This window comes from Vicugna pacos, chromosome 4 (genome assembly GCF_048564905.1).
Source record: "Vicugna pacos chromosome 4, VicPac4, whole genome shotgun sequence".
Taxonomy (NCBI): Eukaryota; Metazoa; Chordata; class Mammalia; order Artiodactyla; family Camelidae; genus Vicugna; species Vicugna pacos.
In genome coordinates this window covers 34,543,872-34,564,437 of record NC_132990.1, presented here as the reverse complement: position 1 = coordinate 34,564,437, position 20,566 = coordinate 34,543,872, and the positions used below count along the sequence as shown (strand labels likewise).

The 20,566-nt window shown below is 45.1% G+C and overlaps 1 protein-coding gene and 1 long non-coding RNA gene across 9 annotated transcripts in view; one reads left to right on the top strand and one right to left on the bottom strand.

Annotated features, from left to right (window-relative positions):
• Positions 1-20,566, top strand: part of SMARCA2 (SWI/SNF related BAF chromatin remodeling complex subunit ATPase 2) — a 160,286-nt gene that overhangs the window by 128,055 nt on the left and 11,665 nt on the right. For 7 of the 8 annotated variants that reach the window (XM_072959542.1, XM_072959544.1, XM_072959546.1 and 4 more), the window contains 4 exons: positions 524-741; positions 9,063-9,116; positions 18,845-18,950; positions 19,431-19,532. In XM_072959542.1, the coding sequence (XP_072815643.1) occupies positions 524-741; positions 9,063-9,116; positions 18,845-18,950; positions 19,431-19,532 (480 nt within the window). The remainder of the gene's footprint in view (positions 1-523; positions 742-9,062; positions 9,117-18,844; positions 18,951-19,430; positions 19,533-20,566) is intronic. The other variant, XM_072959547.1, reaches the window with a different exon arrangement.
• The window catches only part of LOC140696044 (uncharacterized), an 84,748-nt gene continuing 80,101 nt past the window's right edge, over positions 15,920-20,566 (bottom strand). Inside the window, exons 3-4 of the long non-coding RNA XR_012071991.1 lie at positions 19,856-19,899; positions 15,920-16,665 (exon numbers count right to left, since the gene is read on the bottom strand). This is a non-coding gene — a long non-coding RNA (uncharacterized lncRNA). The remainder of the gene's footprint in view (positions 16,666-19,855; positions 19,900-20,566) is intronic.

Sequence of the window (20,566 nt, the reverse complement as noted above, 5' to 3'; positions counted from 1 at the left end):
TGAACGAAATCTGATTTTGATTTATGTTGTGAATCATGAATAAATTGATGTAAAACCTCACAGAAGAAAAGGTCAAAGCTTTTTTGATTGTAAGGATATAGTCTTAGGGAAATTTTTTTCATCCCTCACCCCTTTTTTTGGTTTACCTTTTACTCTTCTTTCAGTAGTCAGACAATAAAAGTCTCTTCCTTATATTGAGCTAAAATTTCATTTGGTTTTAGTTATCTTCAGGCACTTAAATGTATAGATATTTTCATATTTATCATATTCTTTGCTAGAGGTGTTTTGGGCCTTCAAGGTATTTTGCTCATGAAATAGACTTGGGTTAAAGATGCATTGATCTGATATGGTGGTCTTCTATTTTTCTATGTACTCCACTGATTACCCTTAACTTTTGCTTTTTGTTGTTGTTGTTAGTTTCATTTTAGTCTAATTATCCAAATTGTTTGGGTTTATATATATATATATATATATATGTATATTCTCTTGTCCTGAATTTTTCGCCTTTGTTCCCTACGAACAGGCCATCGAAGACGGCAATTTGGAAGAAATGGAAGAGGAAGTACGGCTTAAGAAGCGAAAAAGACGAAGAAATGTGGACAAAGACCCTGCAAAAGAAGATGTGGAAAAGGCTAAGAAGAGGAGAGGCCGCCCTCCAGCTGAGAAGCTATCACCAAACCCCCCCAAACTGACCAAGCAGATGAACGCCATCATCGATACTGTGATAAACTACAAAGACAGGTGAGTGCTTCATTCCTTCACCTCCAGCCTCTTCACCAAGCCTGCAGGCGACCCTGTCTACAGGGCAAGATTTATTAAGGTGTGCGTGGGGTGCGCAGGCCCTTTCTACTTCCTGTTTCATGGGTTTTCGCTCCAAAGGTACCAGTAAACTTACACTGCGTTCAGAGAGGCTGTTCTTGCTGTTTGGTGGGATGTTTTATGAGGTGTCATTTAAGCTATTTGGAATAGGAGTTTAGATGACAAAATTAAAAAAAAATCCAATTGGAGAAGGATTCTTTAGGACTTGTGAAATACCATCATTTATTTGGAAGGATTGGAGTGAGAGAATGAAATAACACTTTTGGGTTGAGTTGTTAGAGGGGGAAAAGGGTCCTAGCATACTCAAGGTAACTATTTCATGCTACGACTTAGTTTTAAAACAAACAGACGCTTCCATCAAGAATACCGTCCCTTCTTCCCTCCCGGGGCACTGCCTTTGTGAGCAGCTGTTGGAGCCCCTCCTTCTCCCCCGATAACCCTTCATAGACCGAGGGCGGTGCAGCAGCTGCGCCTCCTGTGCGCGGGACTTCAAACGTGATCTCTGAGAAATCGGTACCCGACACTGTCCCCAGACCGTGGTAAACAATGAACAAGTCTTGGAAAACCAAAGTAGAGATGTTTTAGGGTGTCATACAGCCGTCCAGAGTAGATAAACTGGTTAGGCTACGTTTTGGTCAGTTGATTTGGTTTCTACTCAGTAATCATGGGATGCAGTTTTAATAGTAAGAAGATGACATCTCATTTCAATTGAAAAATTGATAGAAAGAAAAAGCACGTTTTATTTCTGTAAATTACAAAGTCGTATGGATCAGTTTTGAGTTACCCCCAGTTTTTGACATTAGCTGGTATTGTACCTGGCGTTCTTTACAATGAATAACAAGTTGTGGTTTTAGTTTTTCATTGTAACTGTACTGCTTGTTTTGTATGAGAAAGCAAACCTCATTATAAAGATTAAGTAGTATAAAAAGCAAGAGGCTTTAAACCATGGAGTTTTATTGATAAATCTTTCTTATATTTTCTATAAGGAGTTTTCGGAAATAGTGAAACAGGGACCCTGGAGCATCTGTGTGTGAAAGAGTCAGAATTTCTTACTCCTCTTTACCTACCATGTCTCTTAGTTTCTCTGCTTACAATTTTCACTGTTTTCCTTTTCTTTTTTTTTAAAGTGCAGCTCTTTGAGAACTCTGTAGTGGCCACAAAGGGTAGCCTAGCCCTACAGCAGGTGTGGATAAGCTATTCATTGACAGGGGAATGACAGTAAGCCAGGAAAGAAAATTTGGCCATGCAGTCATTCTTTGCCGAGATGAACGTGCAAACTTCCTGTAAACCAAGAATCATAATTCTGTTGAGTTTCTGTTCCTCCCCAGCCGTGTTAGTAGATTTGCTGGAGGCAGGAGTAGTTTCCAGGAAGCCAGCTTGGACAATTATACCTTATTTTATGAGCCCCTGGTATAAAGAAAAATCAGCAGACAGTATCACTCTGCATATACCTCTTAACTTTTTCTGCCTGTGTCTCAGGAGAGAGAAACGTCCGTTGCTTTGACCAGGTGTGCCTCGATATGTAACAGGCTCTGTGTTCATTACCTGCTGAGTGAGTCTAGGGCCACTGTCATACCGAGAAGAGCCAAGAAAGTCCTTGGAGGTTTAAAAGCAAGGCATTTTAATCCATGTGATGGCTGTCTCCTCCTTTAATGGTGTAAAAGAAGTCACCAGCCGGAGGACCACATACTGCCAACAGGTTGTTTTATTTCATGTTTCTTTTTCTTTCTTTCTTTCTTTTTTTTTTAAGGCAAACACATAAACCTGGAGAGATTTCCTGTAAAACATCAGGGTTTTTTCCCTTCCCCCCTCCTTTTTTGGAAAAACCTAAAAATCTGGCAGCACCCTACCCAGCTTTCCTTAAGGTAACAGTCGACAGGAGTGTCGAAGGGGCCCCCCTCTGTGGGTTGTCCTGCTCTAGGTGGCCGCTGTCCCCATGGCACGTTCTCTTCCCTCCAGTTTGGAGGGTCAGCTGCCATTCGTCTTCCTGTTTTTCACACCTGGCCCTTCTCACTCCCGCAAATACCTGCTGGCTCCATAGCCTTTTAGGTTTGTGATTGCCTGATGTACGCAGCTGCAGGCTGACGACTCAGTCTAGAAACCACATCCAAATGCAGAGTAGTATGAAGTTGCATCCCTTAAACCTCAGCTAAGCACAGCACAGTCGTTTAGAGCACACGCTCTTCCCTCGGTTTAACTACCTGCCTTTGAATCCTAACTCCAGCCGTTTGCTACCCGTGGGGCAGCTGGGCAGTTTGCTTAAACTCCCTGACCCTCAGTTTCCTCATCCACAAAACGGAATGACTACTCTACCTGTCTCTAGAGGCATTAGGAGGATTCGATGAGTTAATCCAGCTCTTTGAACAGTTAAATTATTAATAATCAGCCTTTCAGACTATTTCTAGCAAATCAGGTGGGTGAATGGAGCTCCGAGCCCTGTAAAGAAAATGTCCTGGCTCGTATGGGTTTCATCTTTTTATTTCCAAAAACAGAAAACGCATTTTCACGGGGACTGATGACTGAGCACGTCTTCGGTTGTACTATAGGGAGAGGATATTTAAATATTTCAACATGTAGACATTGACTAGCTTCCTCCCCCCCCCCACTCTTTCTCTGGTTCTCTTTATTGATTTCGCTTTTCCTTGAAAAGGACCCTGATAAGGCCCCACATGCTATTAGCTCTCACACTTAGGTCCGTTTTAGGGAGTAGGTTCTAAATTCTCCTCTGCTGCATGTTTCATGTATATTTCATGCTAGTGATCCTCTAGAAAAAGCACTTCATCTATTTATGTTTTTTATGTCTCTTGCCACATTTGGTGCTCAAGTAGGAGGCACTCAAATTAGGAGGGCCTTAATTAGATACATCATCATATTTTTGGTTAGTTTTAGAAAATGCTGCCGGGAAATGTATTCTCCATGTGTTGAGATTTTTGCACCAGTAAAGTCAGCTACTAATATAGTAACTCAACCTACCTATGAAAGAACTACCACCTGGACCAGCCTTCCTCCCATCACCTCAGTCAAATGTTAGTGCTCTGACAGTCGTGTAGATTAGCAGCGTATTAAATAAGAACTGACATCTGTATTTAACTGATATTTGAGAATTAATTAGCTCTCATGAGACATTTTTGTTGTTGTTCAGAGTTCTTGCATGATTCTGGGACAGATGTACCTTTATTTTTTATAAAGAACTAGGATAATTTCAGCATCTATTTGTTGTCTTGGTGTTCTGTGCCAGGCCTCATTTAAAAAAATTTTTTTTTTAATTTTTTTTAGATTATCTTATTTTCGTGGGGGGGGGTAATTAGGTTTGTTTGTTTATTCATTTTTAATGGAGGTACTGGGGATTGAACCCAGGACCTCATGCATGCTAAGCAGGGCGCTCTACTGCTGAGCTAAACCCCTCCCCCATAAGCTAAACCCCTCCCCACAAGGCCTCATTTTTTTAAGGGGGTTACTTTTTAAGTCAGCAACTCTGTGAGGCCCCCAGATGCGAGCTCCTTCTGCAGCAGTCACTCCTAGAGGTAGCACTGGTCTGCTGTTAGCACTCCCACCATTTTATTTCCCCAAGTAGGAAACCTGATGTCACGCAGTATTAGCAGTATTTACCTATTTAGACTTGTTAAGCATGCTTGTGTAGAAAGCCTTTAAAATTACCTTCTCAGTGTATGTAATATTTGACCTCAGAGTCTCTATTTCTTTGCAAAGGGATTCATCCTGATTTGCTCTGTACCCTTTACAGCTGCCCCTGGGATGAGAGGTAGGACGAGATGGTCAGGAGCAGGGTCTGGTGGAGCTACTCTGAGACTGGAGACGTGGCTCACAGTCGCCTGGGTGAGGAGAGAGACTGCTAGGAGGGCTCCTTAGTGTTAGACGGGGTTTTGGCTCTACCTGGCCCAGTTTCCTAGAGCCCAGGGGTATCCCCCTGCACCGCCTCCCTCAGACCGTCATCTAACCCCGTGTAGCCACGCCCAGCTTTAGCTCACCATGTTAGGAAGCGGTTCACAACACCGAAGGACAGCTCTTAACACAACGGGCGTTTCCTATATTAAAGTGAACTCAGCCCTCTGACTTGTAGCTGTTTGTTCTAGTTGAGCTTCAGAGAGTCAGTACATTTTCAATCCAAGAAATGTCCTTCCAAATATTTGTATGCGTAGCTGCCTCAGGACCTTCTCCTTCAGGTTGAGACACCTCACTTTGCTATCTGAGTGACTCCTGGACTTTCGCCATCCTGGTCACCTTCCTTAGGCACATTTTACTTTCTTAGTGTCCCATTGAAAACATGGCACCCAGAACTCCAAAGGTATTCTGACTGCTGATTGCAAGGTGGTTAGCCAAAATTCTGTTTCCAAAGCTCAAGAGTGTGTTAACTTTTTCCACCAGTCTAGACTCAGAGTGAAGTCACGTTGGGTGTGTGACTTGTTGAAAATCTCCCTCTCCCCGAATATACATACAGCCCTTTTCTCCCAGGAATGCTGCCAGGGTCCTAGATCTACTGATTCTTGTTCTGTCTAATTTTATCTGATTTTGGTCGCATCATTCTCATCTAATGACATACAGTAAATTTTCATGCCTTTAAAAAAAATACACACACATTTAGTTGTCTTCGTGAGCTTTTGTCATCTGAAGATTTGCTATAAGCTATTGCTGAGAACCTTCTAAAGGGCAAAGGACAGGTCCTCTGTGACATGCCCCTGAAAATCACTTCAGGTTGACATGAATTTACTCACCAGTAAGCTTTAAAGCTGATTAACCGTCCGTGAACTCACACAACCATGCTATCCTGTCACCCACATTCATCTGTCCTTTCTCAAGGTTATCAAGAAAAGCTAAAACCAAGATAGACCATCTTTTTGGCCCCTCCAATCCATCAATTCCTAGATGCCCTGCTGAAAGAATGAAATGAGGTTAGCTTGCCATGGCTTTTTCTAAGAGACCTCCTACTGGCACTTAATGATGTTATTTATCTTCTCTAAATAGCCCCGTGGCATCTGAATAATTTCTTCTACTTTTTTACCGATGGTCCACATCAAGCATCGCCCTCTGAAGTTTCCTTTCTCCCGTTGAAAGTGGGACATTTGCTTACCTCTGGTCTTCTGATTCCATTTCTGTTCTCTGTGATTTCGTAAACATTATTAGCAGAAGCAATCTACACACTCTTTCAGGATGTAATTAGTTTGCAACTGGACACTTGAACTCATTTGACATGTCTTGATATGCTCTATCGACTCTCCTATCTGTAGCTTTTAGCCAACATTTATTATGCCTTGCTTTTCAAATCTGAGCATTGTTCACATTCCTGAAGAATCTAGAAACACAATATGAGGAGATTGTAGCCACCTCGTCCCCCTCTCACAGTTGTTTGAAGACTGTAGCAGGAGCCTTCCATGAGGATGGGCCCTGCTGTCTGCAGAGGGCCTGGACTGGAGGTCCTGACTGACCCGGGGGAGGTGGGAGGTGCTGTCTGACCCTGGCACACAGTGGGGTGCCGGGGCGGCCACCACACATCTCCTTCCTCCCCGATGGTCTTCAGGCCCTGCTCTCTTCCCCGAGTCTAGACTGTCATCTTCTTGGCCCTCAATTTAATAAACCCTAATGACATCTCTGAGAATGGTGGAAAGCCCAGGCTTGTTCTGCATCTTAGCTTTCCCCACATTGCAGGAAATCATTCATTGATCCTGGCAATACTGATGGCGTTCCCTCCTTACTTTCACTCCTGAGGACCAGAGGGGGAAAAAAAGCTCAAGGTACTTGCCTACACTCAGTTGCCACGAGGTGGAGGGGACAGTCCAGGAGGGACGTTCCCGAGAGCCCTGAGCAGGCAGGCAGCCCGGGGTGGGGGTGGGGGTCGTGGGAGCCAGTTAGATAAAGGTATGATGACATCTTGTGGTTACAGTCCCTTTTAGGGGAAAAAACACATCATAATCACTACATTTGCCTGGGGAAAGAGCGCCAGGATTTCACCCTATTACCTTATACTTCCTTTCCAAGAACTTGGGATACCTCAAACCTAAGGACTAAGTGCACCTGTGTAATTCCTATGCACAAATTTCTGTATACAAATTAAAAGTCATTTGTCTCACTTCCCTCATTTTGACTAAGGCTAAGCTACTGTTTTGAAGGCCCACATAGAGTTAACCAATATTCGACAAGACATGGACTCCTATTTTAAAAAGGTGCCTTTTCTTTTTCCAAGATTTTCTCTCCAGAGTGCTTTACCTGAAGTGCATCTAGGCACTTACTTGGCTGAAGGCTTTCCCTCAATCACCATCATCCTGAGATGTCCACCCCAGGTGGACTAATCACACCAGTGTTCATACTGTCTAGTAATGTACATGGTTTAAGCCAGGTCCATACCATTTTTAATTTCTTTCTTTTTTTATTGAAGGATAGTTGATTTACAATGTTTGTGTTAGCGTCTGGTGTACAGCATAGTGACTCAGTTATATATATATATATATATTTTTTTTCTTTTTCATACTTTTTTTATTATAGGTTATTATCAAGCTGTTGAATCTAGTTCGCTGTGCCCTGCAGTAGGACTTTGTTGTTTATCTGTTCTGCATAGAGTAGTCTGTATCTACTAATCCTGAGCTTCCCAGTTTATCCCTCCCCATACCAGTAATTAATTTGCTTTTTCGTTTGTACTTTTTTCCTTCTGAGCCAGTCAGATTGCTGACCCACATAGATCTGTCCCCACATACTCCTCAGAATCACTTGAAATTGTTCTGCTGGAATCGCCTTTTTTCAGAGCCTCACATCCCTGATGGACTGTCCTCTCGGTCAGTCTTAGATCATAGAACCGTGCCCACCTTTCTCCAAGTCACTCGCGGTACATTCTGTAAAATGTCTGCAGTCGAACTGGTCAGTCCCAATGGTTCTTCCTGCACCGGGATGCACTGTGAGACAACACGGTCTGTTTCAGCTTCTGTTATCTCCTTGGTTTATACCATCACCACCCCAAGTTCCCGAAAATGTAGCGAAAACACTGTTCCTACGTCTGTGCCTTGTTCCGCACGTGCCCTTACGGACAGGTTCCTCAGCATCCTGACGGGCGTCTCTCCCGGGCGCCACACCGCTTCCATGTCCCCGCGCATGGGCTCCGCCAGCCCCACCGTCTTTGCTTGCGGGGGCCTGCTGTCTGCTCCTCCCCGTCTGCTCTCGGAGCCGGTACCTCATCAGTCCCGTGGTTACTTCAGAACTGTCAGCAGCTTCTCACTGCCTGCCCGGCGGTGATCAGACTTCTGCCGGGGACAGACAGCCTTCCACAACCTGGCCCTGGGACCTGCCCAGCTTCTTTTCCCAACATGCAACTGTTTCAGTCCTTCCAGCAAATTCTCTACATTGCCAATATAGCCTGCACTTCCGCCCTGCCACCCTGGGGTTACGCTTTGTCCTCTCTGCAGTGGCTCTGAGGAGGCATCAGTCCGTGGCCAGACACAGGCTGTGTGTGCCAGAGGCGCCGAGTCTGCGTCGGGTGAGATCTAGAGGGGATGGAGGGGCTTCCCGGGGCTCGTGGCACCTCCCAGCCCCTTCTCTGCCACCACACAAAGGGACACCAGTGGAGCGGTTTCAAAATCCTCAGCTGAAGGAGCGTCCCTCGAGGCCCGCGGAGGGGCCGGAGACCTCACGTAGTGGTTGGCACCGTTCCCAGCTGAAGGCCGTTCATTCGGCGGTCGGCTGGCAAGGAGCAGGGCTCGGGGGAGCAGAGCCGGCCCCCTGGATGGTGTTCAGGAACCAGGTTAGGCTGCTGGCTGCTGTAACCAAGTGCAGTGTCCTGTTTAATTTTCACAGCGGTTTTCTGAGGTAAGTATCACCCCACGTTAGAACGGAGGCCCCGGACCCGGACAGGCTACAGCTGCCGTCCTGCGACCGCGCCCCGCCCCGCCAGCCAGTGCTGCCCGCCTGCCGCTGCTCCCAGAACAGTGGACGGAGCACGTGTGAGGGAAACGGGGCCGGAGGAACGGGCACTTACATGTTTGGGAGAAGCAGCAAACGTCCCCAGAGAGCTGAGGAAATCTTTTTTTTTTTCCCCTCCATTTTTCAGAATGATGTTCCAAACATAACCCTGTGTGATTTTTTTTTCCAACAACCCCCAGAGGTGGGCAAGGCAGGTGGGTGCAGAGACTGCGGCTCGGAGTGTGAGATGAATTACCGCAGGTCGCCCAACCTCGGAGGAAGGAGCTGGGCTGGGACGCGGACCCAGGTCTTCTGACTCTAGTGTTCTTTCTACTCTACCGCAGGTGTAACGCGGAGAAGGTGCCCAGTAATTCTCAGTTGGAAATAGAAGGAAACAGGTCAGGATCTGTCTTGTATTCCCGTGTCTCTAACTACAGGTATCCCTCCGTCCACCAAACAGACCAATTCCTAAAGACCTGGCCTTTGGAAGCTGGTTTCTCCAGTGGCCTCCCGATCCCTCTTCCTAGGAAGGGGAGATGGAGGCACAGCGATTCTAAAGCACTCTCCTGGCTTTTGAAGTTGCTTGTGCTGTGTTTTCATTTGGGTGTGTCCATCTCGTAAATGCACCTGTTACCACGGTACCAGGGCCTGTCCTACCTGCATCGCTTGGAGATGGGTCTCCGAGGCTTCCCCTCCTTTCCAGCGCAGCTTCTGTCTTACATCCCGCGGGCCTCTTAACTCTGTGCTGTCTTGATTTGGAAGCTTAACGAAAAGCACTGTGGTGCTGGCTCTCTGGAAGCCTGTGAGCAGCGTGCACATGTGAGACGTTCCGGAGTTAGTCACGGTGCCCGGAGGCTTCCCACACCAGCTGGGTTCAGGGCGTGACTTCTGGGCTTACCTGTCCCGTGTGTGGTCTTCAGCATCCTAGGGCAGTCTGCTTAACCTTTGTGTGCCTCTGCTTCTGTCCAGTGGAAAGCAGAAATGCCTTTTTTCCCTAGAGATCTTGTGAGCATGAGAGGATATCTGGATGGGAGAGAGGGCTGTGCGTGATTTGCCAGGGTTAGCAGTTGTTATTAATATACGGAAATTAACATGTCTTTCCCCCTTTCAGTCAGCCTGTACTTTTTAAAAATGTTGATACAGTACTTTGCCATCCATATTCCACTTTTGTCCATTGACTCGACAGCGTCCCTTGCAGCACTTTTTTTGCCACTAGTATAGGATCCAATCTAGGCCCAGGAGGAAGAAGAATTGAAGTTGTGTCCTGTATTTCAGAACAGGTGCCATCGGCAGTGGTGGCATTCCCCTCCATGTAAGGAGGTAAAAAACGGGGGAGATTTGTACTTCCCCCGTATCTGTGTGGAGTTGAAACTGTTGGGTAAGACTGTCAATTTTTGGTATTTCTTACTGATCTTCAGTAAACAGTTACCACTCCTGGAAGCCAGACGCACAAAGCATAGTGTGTACTAAGAGGCATCAAGAATTGTGTTTCCTTTTTGCCATTATGAGAGAGAATGCAATCTGGATTGAAGTTTCAGAATTGAAATAAGCAGCTCTTGGCTTGATTATTTGGGGCTGGAAATAATGAGCCATCGTGGTGAGACTTCCCACCCCTACGATGGAGAAGGAGGCTTCATGGTCTAAAAGGCAAGACACGGGCCACATGCCCAGTGCGGTGAGCAAGAGCAGGCATCAGCTCCTTCACCCCCCTTCCCTTCCTCCATCGAAATAGTCATGTGACCATGGAAAGTGGATTAATAACGTTAAAAGGTGTTAAGAGCCCCCATGTCGTGCCTGGGCTTTCTGAGGACATGATACGGCTGTACGTAGTTCGGACCCACAGAAGTCCTCTTACTGGAGACATGTTTAAACTGTCATTTCCAGGGACACAGACGGGGCTGGACATTTGCTTCTTCGGGGCTCTTTGGGGGTCTGTCTTGTCCCTTCCTGTCACATACGCTTCCTCTCCCCAGAAGCCCGAGTTCAAGACGTTGTTTGAAGGCTGCATTATGATTAAGTTTTTTAAAATTCTTTTTTAAAATCCCTTTCTGTGTTCAGAAGCACTGAGCATTTTCTATGTGTCAGTCTGTGCAAATATTGAGAATGGGGGGGAAAGATGAGTAAAATGGAATGCCTTAAAGCATAGTTGGAAAGAGCTATGTGAAGGAGTAACATAGACACACAGTAGGGATAAAGAGTACGTGTCGGGTGGGAGGGGGAGAAGAGGCAGCTGGTGGCTTGTGGGCGGAGGAGGAGTCCCCCAGGTGGATGGGGGGACAGAGGGGAGGCTGGGGTGCTCAGGCCCGGGTATGCAGGCGTTCACGGAGGAGGTGTAGAAAAGCAGGACCCCCCTCTAGGGACCACCTGTGTCTCAGTATGACGGGGCCATCGGTACAAGGGAAGAGGGGTCAAGCATGGGACATGGCAGTGAGTGAAGACAGGAAGACAAACAGTCAGGGGTCTGATTGGCGGGACTTAGGGGCGGGCTGGATGTGAGAGGTGGAGGAGAACTTGACAGAGATAACTCCTGAATCTCTGCCCTGATGGTAAGTGAATGTGGTGCCATTTACAGAAATACAGCTGAAAGGAAAGGTGGCAGGTGGTACCCAGCCCACGTGCTCCATCCCAGGAAACCAGAATTCTCTCCGCGGCTGTAAACAGCCCTTAATGTTGTGATTACGTCGTTAGCATTGACTATCCCTCCAGGACCAGCCAAGAAGCTCTTTTAGACAAAATTTATTTTTAGCAGTGTCTTCACCAGACGTTTTGTATTTCTTTAAATGGGGGAGGGAGGCTGTGTCAACATCTCAGGCTCAAGGCCCTTTGCATTTAATTAGATGACAGAGAAATTGCCGTGAAATAGAAGTGTGACCAAGTGGATACACTTAGGGAATCTTAGTTCTGGGTGAAGAGCCTTTCTTCATTTATTTTCTGTTTGGATGCTTGGGGCTCAGCGACAGGGTTGACAGTTCCTCTTGTGTAGCAGCGGCCTGGGGAGTCAGAGTCTCACGTGGTATCCGGGGTGTTGCTTCCCCGGAGAGTGGAACTCCAGACAGACTCAAACTCCAGCCCCGTAGCTTCCTGGAGCATCCCCAGTGTGGTCAGGGGCTCTGGGAAGTTCTGCTGTCAAGTCATCTGCTGAGCTAGGTTTACCCCATTGGACCAATGAAGCCCCCTTTTTCGGGAACACTATTAATAATCCATTAAGCTTGTGTTCCATGGAGCACATACTGGGAAATGCCCGCTTAGAGCTCAGGAGTTGCATTTAGTCCAGAGAGAATCAGCCTCGGGGAAATGTGGATTCCAGCACTGTATTTTGCCCTCCTTACCAGGATTGGTACTTTGAGATGTTTACCGGAATAGGCTGCTTTGACTCCTGGTGACCTGACTCTTGTTTTTGATGCTCAGCCAATTATACGCACATACAGCAGGTGGGCAGCCCACAAATAAACTTGGTCCGTCTGCTCTCCGAGGCACAGAAGGCCTCCAGCATCAGCCTGGCCCAGGAGCCCAGGGTCTGCCTCACAAAGCTTCAGGACGGCCAGCATAAATGGCTTGTCTCTGAGGGAGGGGGAAGCAGCCCCAGCAGGAAATAACAAAACTGATTTTCTTACCAGGCTACGAACTGTCATCAGAAACACTCTGTAGGTCTTGTGGTAAAAAATGGATAGCTCTGAAAGAGGGCAGGTATTTGGGCATAAAGGTTCCTGTATATATTCATGGGGGAAAGATCTATCTGCCTCATTCCTTTAGAATCATACCTCACGTGTCTTCCTTAAGAATTTCCTAAAATGACCATTATGGGGAAAAGCGGTGCTCAGGGCACCTGCTACAACCCACCCCTTTGACAAAGTGGCATTTGGGATTTACAGCTCGGGCAGAGAGGTATTTGATTTTGTTTGCCTACAAAGGCTTTGTACTCTTGAGTTTGACCGCAATTCAGCCAAAAGCTTTGAAGCGTCTTTACCATTACGAAGTGGAGACACAGGAAGAGATCAAAGGACAGAATATTCAGTGGAAGGGAAGGGGGGTCCTTACCTTTTGAAAGGTGTCACCTCCGTGTCACCTCCACGCCTTCAGGATGAGGTGACAAAAGCTGGTGAAACAGCTGAGCGAGGAAGGAGCGTCACACTGAGACAGATGGACGGTTAGAGTTCTGTACCTCCACCTGCTGAGAAGTGAGAAAAAGAAGGGACTAGATGTCCCGAGTCAGTATTTCTAAGAAGTCAAGTGACAGATGATAGATCTTCTCAAACGTCTCCTCAGAATGCTGGTCTAAATAAACAAATAAATTCTCTCTGAATCATACGTCCTAGTGATCACCTCTGATTTGCAGTAGTAAGTTCAGTGAGAGAATTAAATAGGGACTTCATACAGTAGATTCCATTGGTTGTAGTATATTTAATGAAAACTTTATGGAATTTTTCTGTTCTATTATTCTCTTCTATTTATTTGGCTTTATATGGAGAGTTAAAAGGTCCCAGTTGATGAACTGTGCGATTTATGGTGATATAAATAAAGGTTGGTCATATGCCCCTCAGATGACATTTCTCTTGGAAAAATCAAATTAGATTTTTGACTTACAGCATGTTTTCAAAGAAGGCAACTCATAAAAGTGTTTGAGACCTACTTTATTTATGGATCATAATTTGGTTCCAAATTACATTGGATTGTAAATCTTCATTTTGTTGAACAAGAGTATAGTATTATTGTTTATTTATGCTCTGGCATTTCTCCTTTTGGTCCTGGTTCTTAGTTTATGCCTTTTTAAAAGCCTAGTTGAAGTTGTATTGCATTTACACTTTGATACCCGGGTTTTTTTCCCATTGAATGTCATAAGCATGTGTCCATTTTTTTAAGGCACATAATTAGAAAATACATGATTTTAGATTCTCCAGCATTCCATTACACATTTTTCCCCACTTGTTTGAGATGTTGGCTGCTTTAAATTGTTTTAAATAAGCGCTGTGATGAACATCTTCACATGTATATATGTATACAAATATCCGTTTTCAGCTTACAGTAGATTACCAAAGGCAAAGCCATACGTCAGAATGTGGTTACATAGAAGACTCTTGGTAAAGCCCTGGGGCTTCTCTTACTGAGTTAAGTGAACCATTGTCTCCTAACATCCAGATATCTACCTAGCATTAACTTGACGTAGCTTCATTTTTGTTGATAACTCAGGCACATTAGATATTCACAGCCCTTAACACGACCCTTGGGGTGATTTTTAACAGCTGTCCAGTCTACTCCCCAAAGCAAGTCTACCCGTATCCCGTTCTGTCTTGCTCGGACCTCAGATGTATGTCAAGAGGCTGGGAAGTCAGATCTCCACGCTTGCTAGGAATTATCGTCAGGGAGACTCAGATGCGATATTTCAGAGAGAATGCAGAGTGCAAGTTCTCTGACACCTATTTTGTGACTGGCGCAGGCTTCTGGGGACTCTCTGGCTAAGTAGGGTGCTACTCTGGTCTGAGTTCCTTTTTAAATGGTAATGTGCTAAACCTTACAGGAATCTGACGGGGGGGGGGGGCAGCATGTTTTCACCTACTGCCCTCCAATGCTGACCCAATTTTTATAGTTTTCTTCCCAAATGATTTCCTAGTTTGATTCCTCTCAGACTATCATAACTTTTTCCTGTAAAACCCTTCCAACTCCAAGTGGGTATTCTAAATCATGACATCGTTCAAAAGAACCACGTTTTATATTCGGTAATTAATATAAACAAAACCTATTTCAGCTTTAGTTAAAGATCACTTGTTCAGAAATACCCATGAGGAATTCTTGTCAGCAAATCAGCTTTGGCAGGTAAAAAGAAAAATCATAAAGCAACGTAAAAAAGACTCTCACTGTTGCTGGTGGATGTAACCGGTGTCCAGGTTCTTGTCCCATCCCAGAAAGAATTCAGAGACAAGACTCAGAGGTTAAGAAAGTGAAGCAGGGATTTTTAAGGGATGGCTAGTATGCTCTCAAGGGGAGGCTCTCAAGGCTCAGGTGAGAGCCTGCCCCGAATGTCTTTGGCAAGTTGGTTACATAGAGTGTAAAAATGAGTGGGCGGAATATTCATTGGGGAAGGAAGGGTTTGGAGCCATATTCCTTGATTTTCATCCCAACTCCATCTTCCCGAAGGGAGGAGGGATTTCTGTCATTTAGCCTCCAGGCCGTGCCGCTTCCCCCTGAAGGTGTGACCACTTAGTCCAGAGGTTCCCGCTTTTCTTTCTCTGCCCAGGGACCCCTGGTGCTTACATGTGTGGTTTCCTGCATTTGGCCTGTGCCCCTCCTTTCTGCCCAATTCCTGCCATTTGGTCTCACCCCCTTTCTCTGCTCACAGCTAGCTATCTGCCTGCTCTAACATCACCAAACATCACATCTTCTTGGTTGGGGCTTGTCGGAAAGACGTAACAGCCAGCATTTTAAAGGAGCAGGTTTCTTAGCTAGTGTTTCAGTCTCGTGCGCTCTTCCAGCTTCACATAAACTGTAATCAAAGGGAAAGCTGATACTGACGTGATGTTTCTAATGTCTGTAGTCACCATGTTAAGAAGCCACCGTAGTACAGATGTGAGATTCTTGCCATTTGGCTTGGGTAGCTAATGGGAGAAAAATTAGTCCCCAGATGAAGCACAGTAAAGCACTGTCTCGTATGTGTGTGTGTCTGTGTCTGTGTGTGACCTATATATGCATGCAGGGTTTGCAAACCCTCATTTACATAGTGGCACGTAGGGCTTTTCCAGCTCACGCACCAACAGCATAGCCATATGCCCCTTTGCCCTTTGATCTCTGTGGAGAGATAGTATGTTTGCCCACCAGCACCTGCAAACTCCATCAAGTGCAGTGGGTTCCTTTATATTTGTGCTTTAGGTTATTCTCCTCCCCCACCCACCATATGTCTTATTATCAGGGTCGCGTTTCTTATTCTGTGGTAGATTGTTGTACAAAGTAGGTCTGAAAGCGCAGACCATTTTGGAGGCGGAGGACAGGTACCACTTTTGTCACAGGACGCAGCACACGTAGAGATAACAATTTATAGTTAACCCTTAAAATTGTGTAAAATGACGTAATGGAAAATACCTTGGGGGCAGGATAAGCATTTCAACAGAAACAGAACACCTTCTGGAAACCACTGTACAATTAGTCCATTGTTCTGTACTTTAAAAAAAAAAACTTTTTGGCACTGGGAAAAAAAGTTATTGAAAAGGTGTATTGAAGAAGCCTTTATTCAGCGTAAGTTGGAGAAAGAAATGCCAAGAATTCAAAACTCTATCAATCAGGCTGCTTCACTTTTTAAATTTCCTTTTCTTTCTTTTTTTTTTTTAAACCTTTAATTTAGGGAAAAATAAGTTACCATAGCGATCATTAGTGAGCAGTCCTCCATCCTCAGCGCATTCTGTAGGTGATGTAAAAGCTGGGTGTCCTCCAGGACCACCTGCCATGTCCCGCGCAGACCTGTCCTGGGAAACACTGCCTCTGATGCGGGGTGGGGGTTTGACTGCAGGTGAAGTGTTCCCACCCTCTGTGGAGGAGGGAAAAAACCAACATCACAGAATGAAGCTCTGAGCAGTGAGGTGCCAAGACTTGGTTTAATACTGAGGAAAACTTCTTCCATTTTTATGGAGGAAGTATTCTTGATCCTGGATGGATAATGGAATATTTGAAGGGAAAAGACCATAGAGGACCTTCTAGCCATGGAGTGAGAGGTGGGCCAAGCCTGGAGACTTGGAATTAGTTGTAAAGGGGGCGCTGGCCACAGTACTTGGGGTACACAGGAGGGAGGCTATTCTGACCAGAAGAGTCAAGTCGGCAGTACAAACTGGGTTTGCAGAGAAGGCGCTGAGGTGGGCTTCAAAAGCCAGACTGAGGTGTTTGAGTAAAGATGATTCCAGCATAGCCACAGGGGAGACTTCGTTTGATGGCTTCCAGGTCCTCCTTCAGCTCACGCCCTCTGTTCTTGGGAGGGGAAATAAAAGAGGTAGGATCGAAACATTAAGCCACGTGAGCCTTTATTTTTGAAACAGAACAAATTCATCTCCTTTTATACTATTGGCCCTGAGTCTCAGAACATTCCGCGCTCTCCTTTGTGAGCGCAGGTAGCTCTGAACTTGTCTATTTATGGGATCTAGAATTTTCTAGAATTTCTCTCCTAAGAACAGGACATCAGAACAAGATTGTTTTAGCCATTTTGCCCCTGTTAGAAAGAGCTTTATCACAGTCTCAGTATAAACTGCTTATTTCTCATTTCACCAGTAGCACCGATGAAGTAAAGACTACGTCCATCACGGGCATACAAAGCAATGATGGTACTTGTAATCCATCAATAGAAAAATGACACCATCTGTTGGCAATGCAGAAAATGACACCGAAGATGTCATTGAGGGTCAGGTGCTAAATCCAGGATTACAAAGAGGGCTGACTCTTTGATGATTGCTAGGGTGTAAAGAATGCTAATTATTAAGAAGTCACTGATAGAAATAGAACAATGAATATAAGTAAGTTCCCCTCATTGCCTTTCAGATATTCATTTCAAACTGGTAAAAATGTTTGTCTATTTTAGTCTCAGAATGGGAGAATAAAAAGATTGCGGCCCCAGGGAGAAGTGCTAGCAAATGAAATAGCTTTTGCCATGTTCTGTGTGGGCTTAAATTTATGGTGGTACAAACGCATTTCTCAACCTGGAAGGAGGGGTGGGTAGGGATGGCTGTGAGGGTGAGAGAACACCTTGGTTCTTGCTACAGTGATTGTAAAATCCACTTTCCTATGAAACTACGGTCCTCTTAAACCTCTCGCGTTGGCCCCTGCTGTAAGTATTCATGAGCCCCATATATGCATTAACAAAATCAAATAAAACAAAACACTGACCCAGTCTCACAGAAGAACTCACCCATCCCTCTGACAGGATTTTCGGTTAATTTATGCAGGCCCCTTTGCACTTCAGCATTTTCCCCACTGGTTGCTAGGCAACCATTTGAGTTACTGCGCATGCCTTTTTTATGATAACTGTCATTATGATTATTTTTTAATTATACGACTGGGACTCTGGATTAAAACAGCATATTGTCACTCATTCTTCGCTGCTGCTTCCAGCATTCTCACACACTCCGAGAATCACCTTCCAAAATTTACATGGCAGCGATCTTTGGTTTGGTTTTTTTTTTAATCTTTCTGGCTTCACAAAGGAGGTAGAGATGGCATCATAAGGGAAGTGAGGTTTTCGTGAAAAAATAGCTGTACTGTATCCCCTGAGCTATCACTGATCTGGATAGGCTGAGTCGGAGAGTAGGGCCCCGAACCTGGATTATGAGTATCTTTTTCCTTTGACCATGTCTGCTTCTAACAAACATTAAGTGACGTTAAAAGCTTATATTGCTTTGTGGTCTGTTTTTCAAAATTACAAAATGCTAAGCGTTTGTTGCTTCTAAATGTGCTTTCAAATAAGCTGCCATGAATTTGGGGAGGGTACAGCACTGATCCCAGGAACGTGAGGTAGCCACACTTGGTAAATATGTGTATTGTTTTCTGCACAAATTATTCCGTACACACACAAGTGCAGTTAGATGAGATGGAGTTCCTCTGGCAAAAAATAATGAAGTGTGTGAGGTTCACAGTATATAAAAGTACTCTAAAGGGAGTAACACGGAAGAGCTAGACAGTCACTAGTACACACAGCAGCTTTTCAGTCGGGTTTCCAGGGTGTTCTAACACAGTATTTGCTGCATGTAAGGTGAATTTCAGAACAAAGGCGTACGGAAATAAAGTCAGGGTGAGGTGTTTTTTTTTTTTTTTTAACTGACTCAATTATTACTCCTTTAAAAATGGAATTTTTGGTGGAATGGGGTATTTTAAATATTTGTATCAAAATGGAGAGATCCACTCTGAAGGAGAAACCCACAGTGGACTTCCCATATGTACGGCAGAAGTGGGGGCCTAATGGTATTTTTATGTGCTTTTGAAGTTAGTTAGTTCCGGGGCATTCATCTCCAGTATGGTTGTAGGATTTTCCTTGATTTAAAGAGCCCCATGTTTATCTGAGTGGGATGTAATTTGCTCTGGGGGGTGTTGTCTGAAATAAAGTACAAGTTTTTCTCAATGGTGCATGACCTGTAATGCTTTTGTTCCCCCCACCCTACAGTTCAGGGCGACAGCTCAGCGAAGTCTTCATTCAGTTACCTTCAAGAAAAGAATTACCAGAATACTATGAATTAATTAGGAAACCAGTGGATTTCAAAAAAATAAAGGTAGATCTTTTGTTTACAAACTTTATTTTTTAAAGTAAATAAAGTAGAAGTGTAAACTCCTTGAAATGATGACAGTACTTGACCGTGGCAATCCGCCTGCCCGGTAATGATGCCCATTCAGGGCTTGGCGCTAAAAAGGCTGGGATGTCCTTGGGCCTTTCCATGGATGATGTGTAATCGTTACACGGGGAGTTCATATTGATTATCCTGCATTCTATTTAAGAAGTTTCGGACTCCTCCGTCTACGCCACCGCGCCCCCTGGTTCCCATCATCCGCTCATCCTCCCCCTTAGAAGTAGGCATGGTGGGAGGGTGGCCTCTGAGGGTGACACCCCCTTGAGCTGTGTAGTCCCACCTCCCTGGCAGGGCCGTCTGCCGGGAAGACAGAGGGAGGATCAGGCTTTGTGAACCAAGTAATGACTGTTGCATTTCCAACCCCACCCTCCTTCTTTCTTCTGTTTTATCCAAAATTTCCATCAGGAAAGGATTCGTAATCATAAGTACCGGAGCCTGGGTGACCTGGAGAAAGACGTCATGCTGCTCTGTCACAACGCTCAGACCTTCAACTTGGAGGGCTCCCAGGTGAAAAATGTGTGACCTTGAACATGCTTGTGTTACTGTAAAGAAATTGTTTCCTTTGCTACCATTGCTACTATCCTGGCAGAAGAAAAGGGAAAATAAAAGCCTATATTCTGTGCTCCCTGTGTCAGTAAGCCGAGGCTGCGGCATTTCCAGACCCACGGCGGCCCCTCTGTGCCCCAACCGGGCTGCTGCTTACCCAGGCTTGCCTTCAAGGCTTGGCTTCTAATCAGAGGAAGAATTTAAAGGAATCACTGAAAGTGATGCTTAAAGGCTAGCAGTCCAGCTTTTGCTTTTAGAGAGGTTGTGTGTTTGATTCTACTTACCTTGGTTTTTCTGCTTGTAACTTTGCATCAGGAGCTGAAACTGCCTGTGATTTAAAACAAAACATATATGTAAAAAAAAAAATTCCCTCTCATTGCTTACAAAAAAAGGCTTTTCATCACGTCAGCTGCGACAGACAGCAAGTGTAAGAGGAAGTAAGTCAGTGACACTGTTAAAACAGGCAGAGGATACTTCCACTTTATTTACACCTCAGTTGCACTCAGCGTTGGTAGGAACACCCCTCTTCCTTCCTGATGCTCATACCCACGAAGTTGAAGGAAGAAGAAAAGAGGTCAGTGTGTCCCTGACCGGCGCAGTCTCAAGCCACCATGAGATTCCTTAAGCCTCTTTCCTGATCCTGCTTCCTTATCTTCATGTGAATTCGTCACTAAATTGGAGAACATGGGACTCTGCAGAATGTGCCTTGAACAGACCACGCATTTCCATTTCTTAGAAGTTAACAGGAGTGTTACTTTGACCAAACAACAGGTCTTTTCAAAGAAATTTAAGATGAAAACTAGGACACAGAGAGTAATAAACACAAGTGTCAACAAGGAAGTCCTTTGTGAATGTGTGTGGATAGATTGGGGGGGGGGTTATGGTTGTTTTGGGGTTTTTTTCCAGAATAGGGAAGTTTTATTTGAGCCGAAGGGTTTGGGGGTTCTTTATACGGCTTTGGCAGCGTGGTGCTAGCCACTGTGCCCCACGGCCTC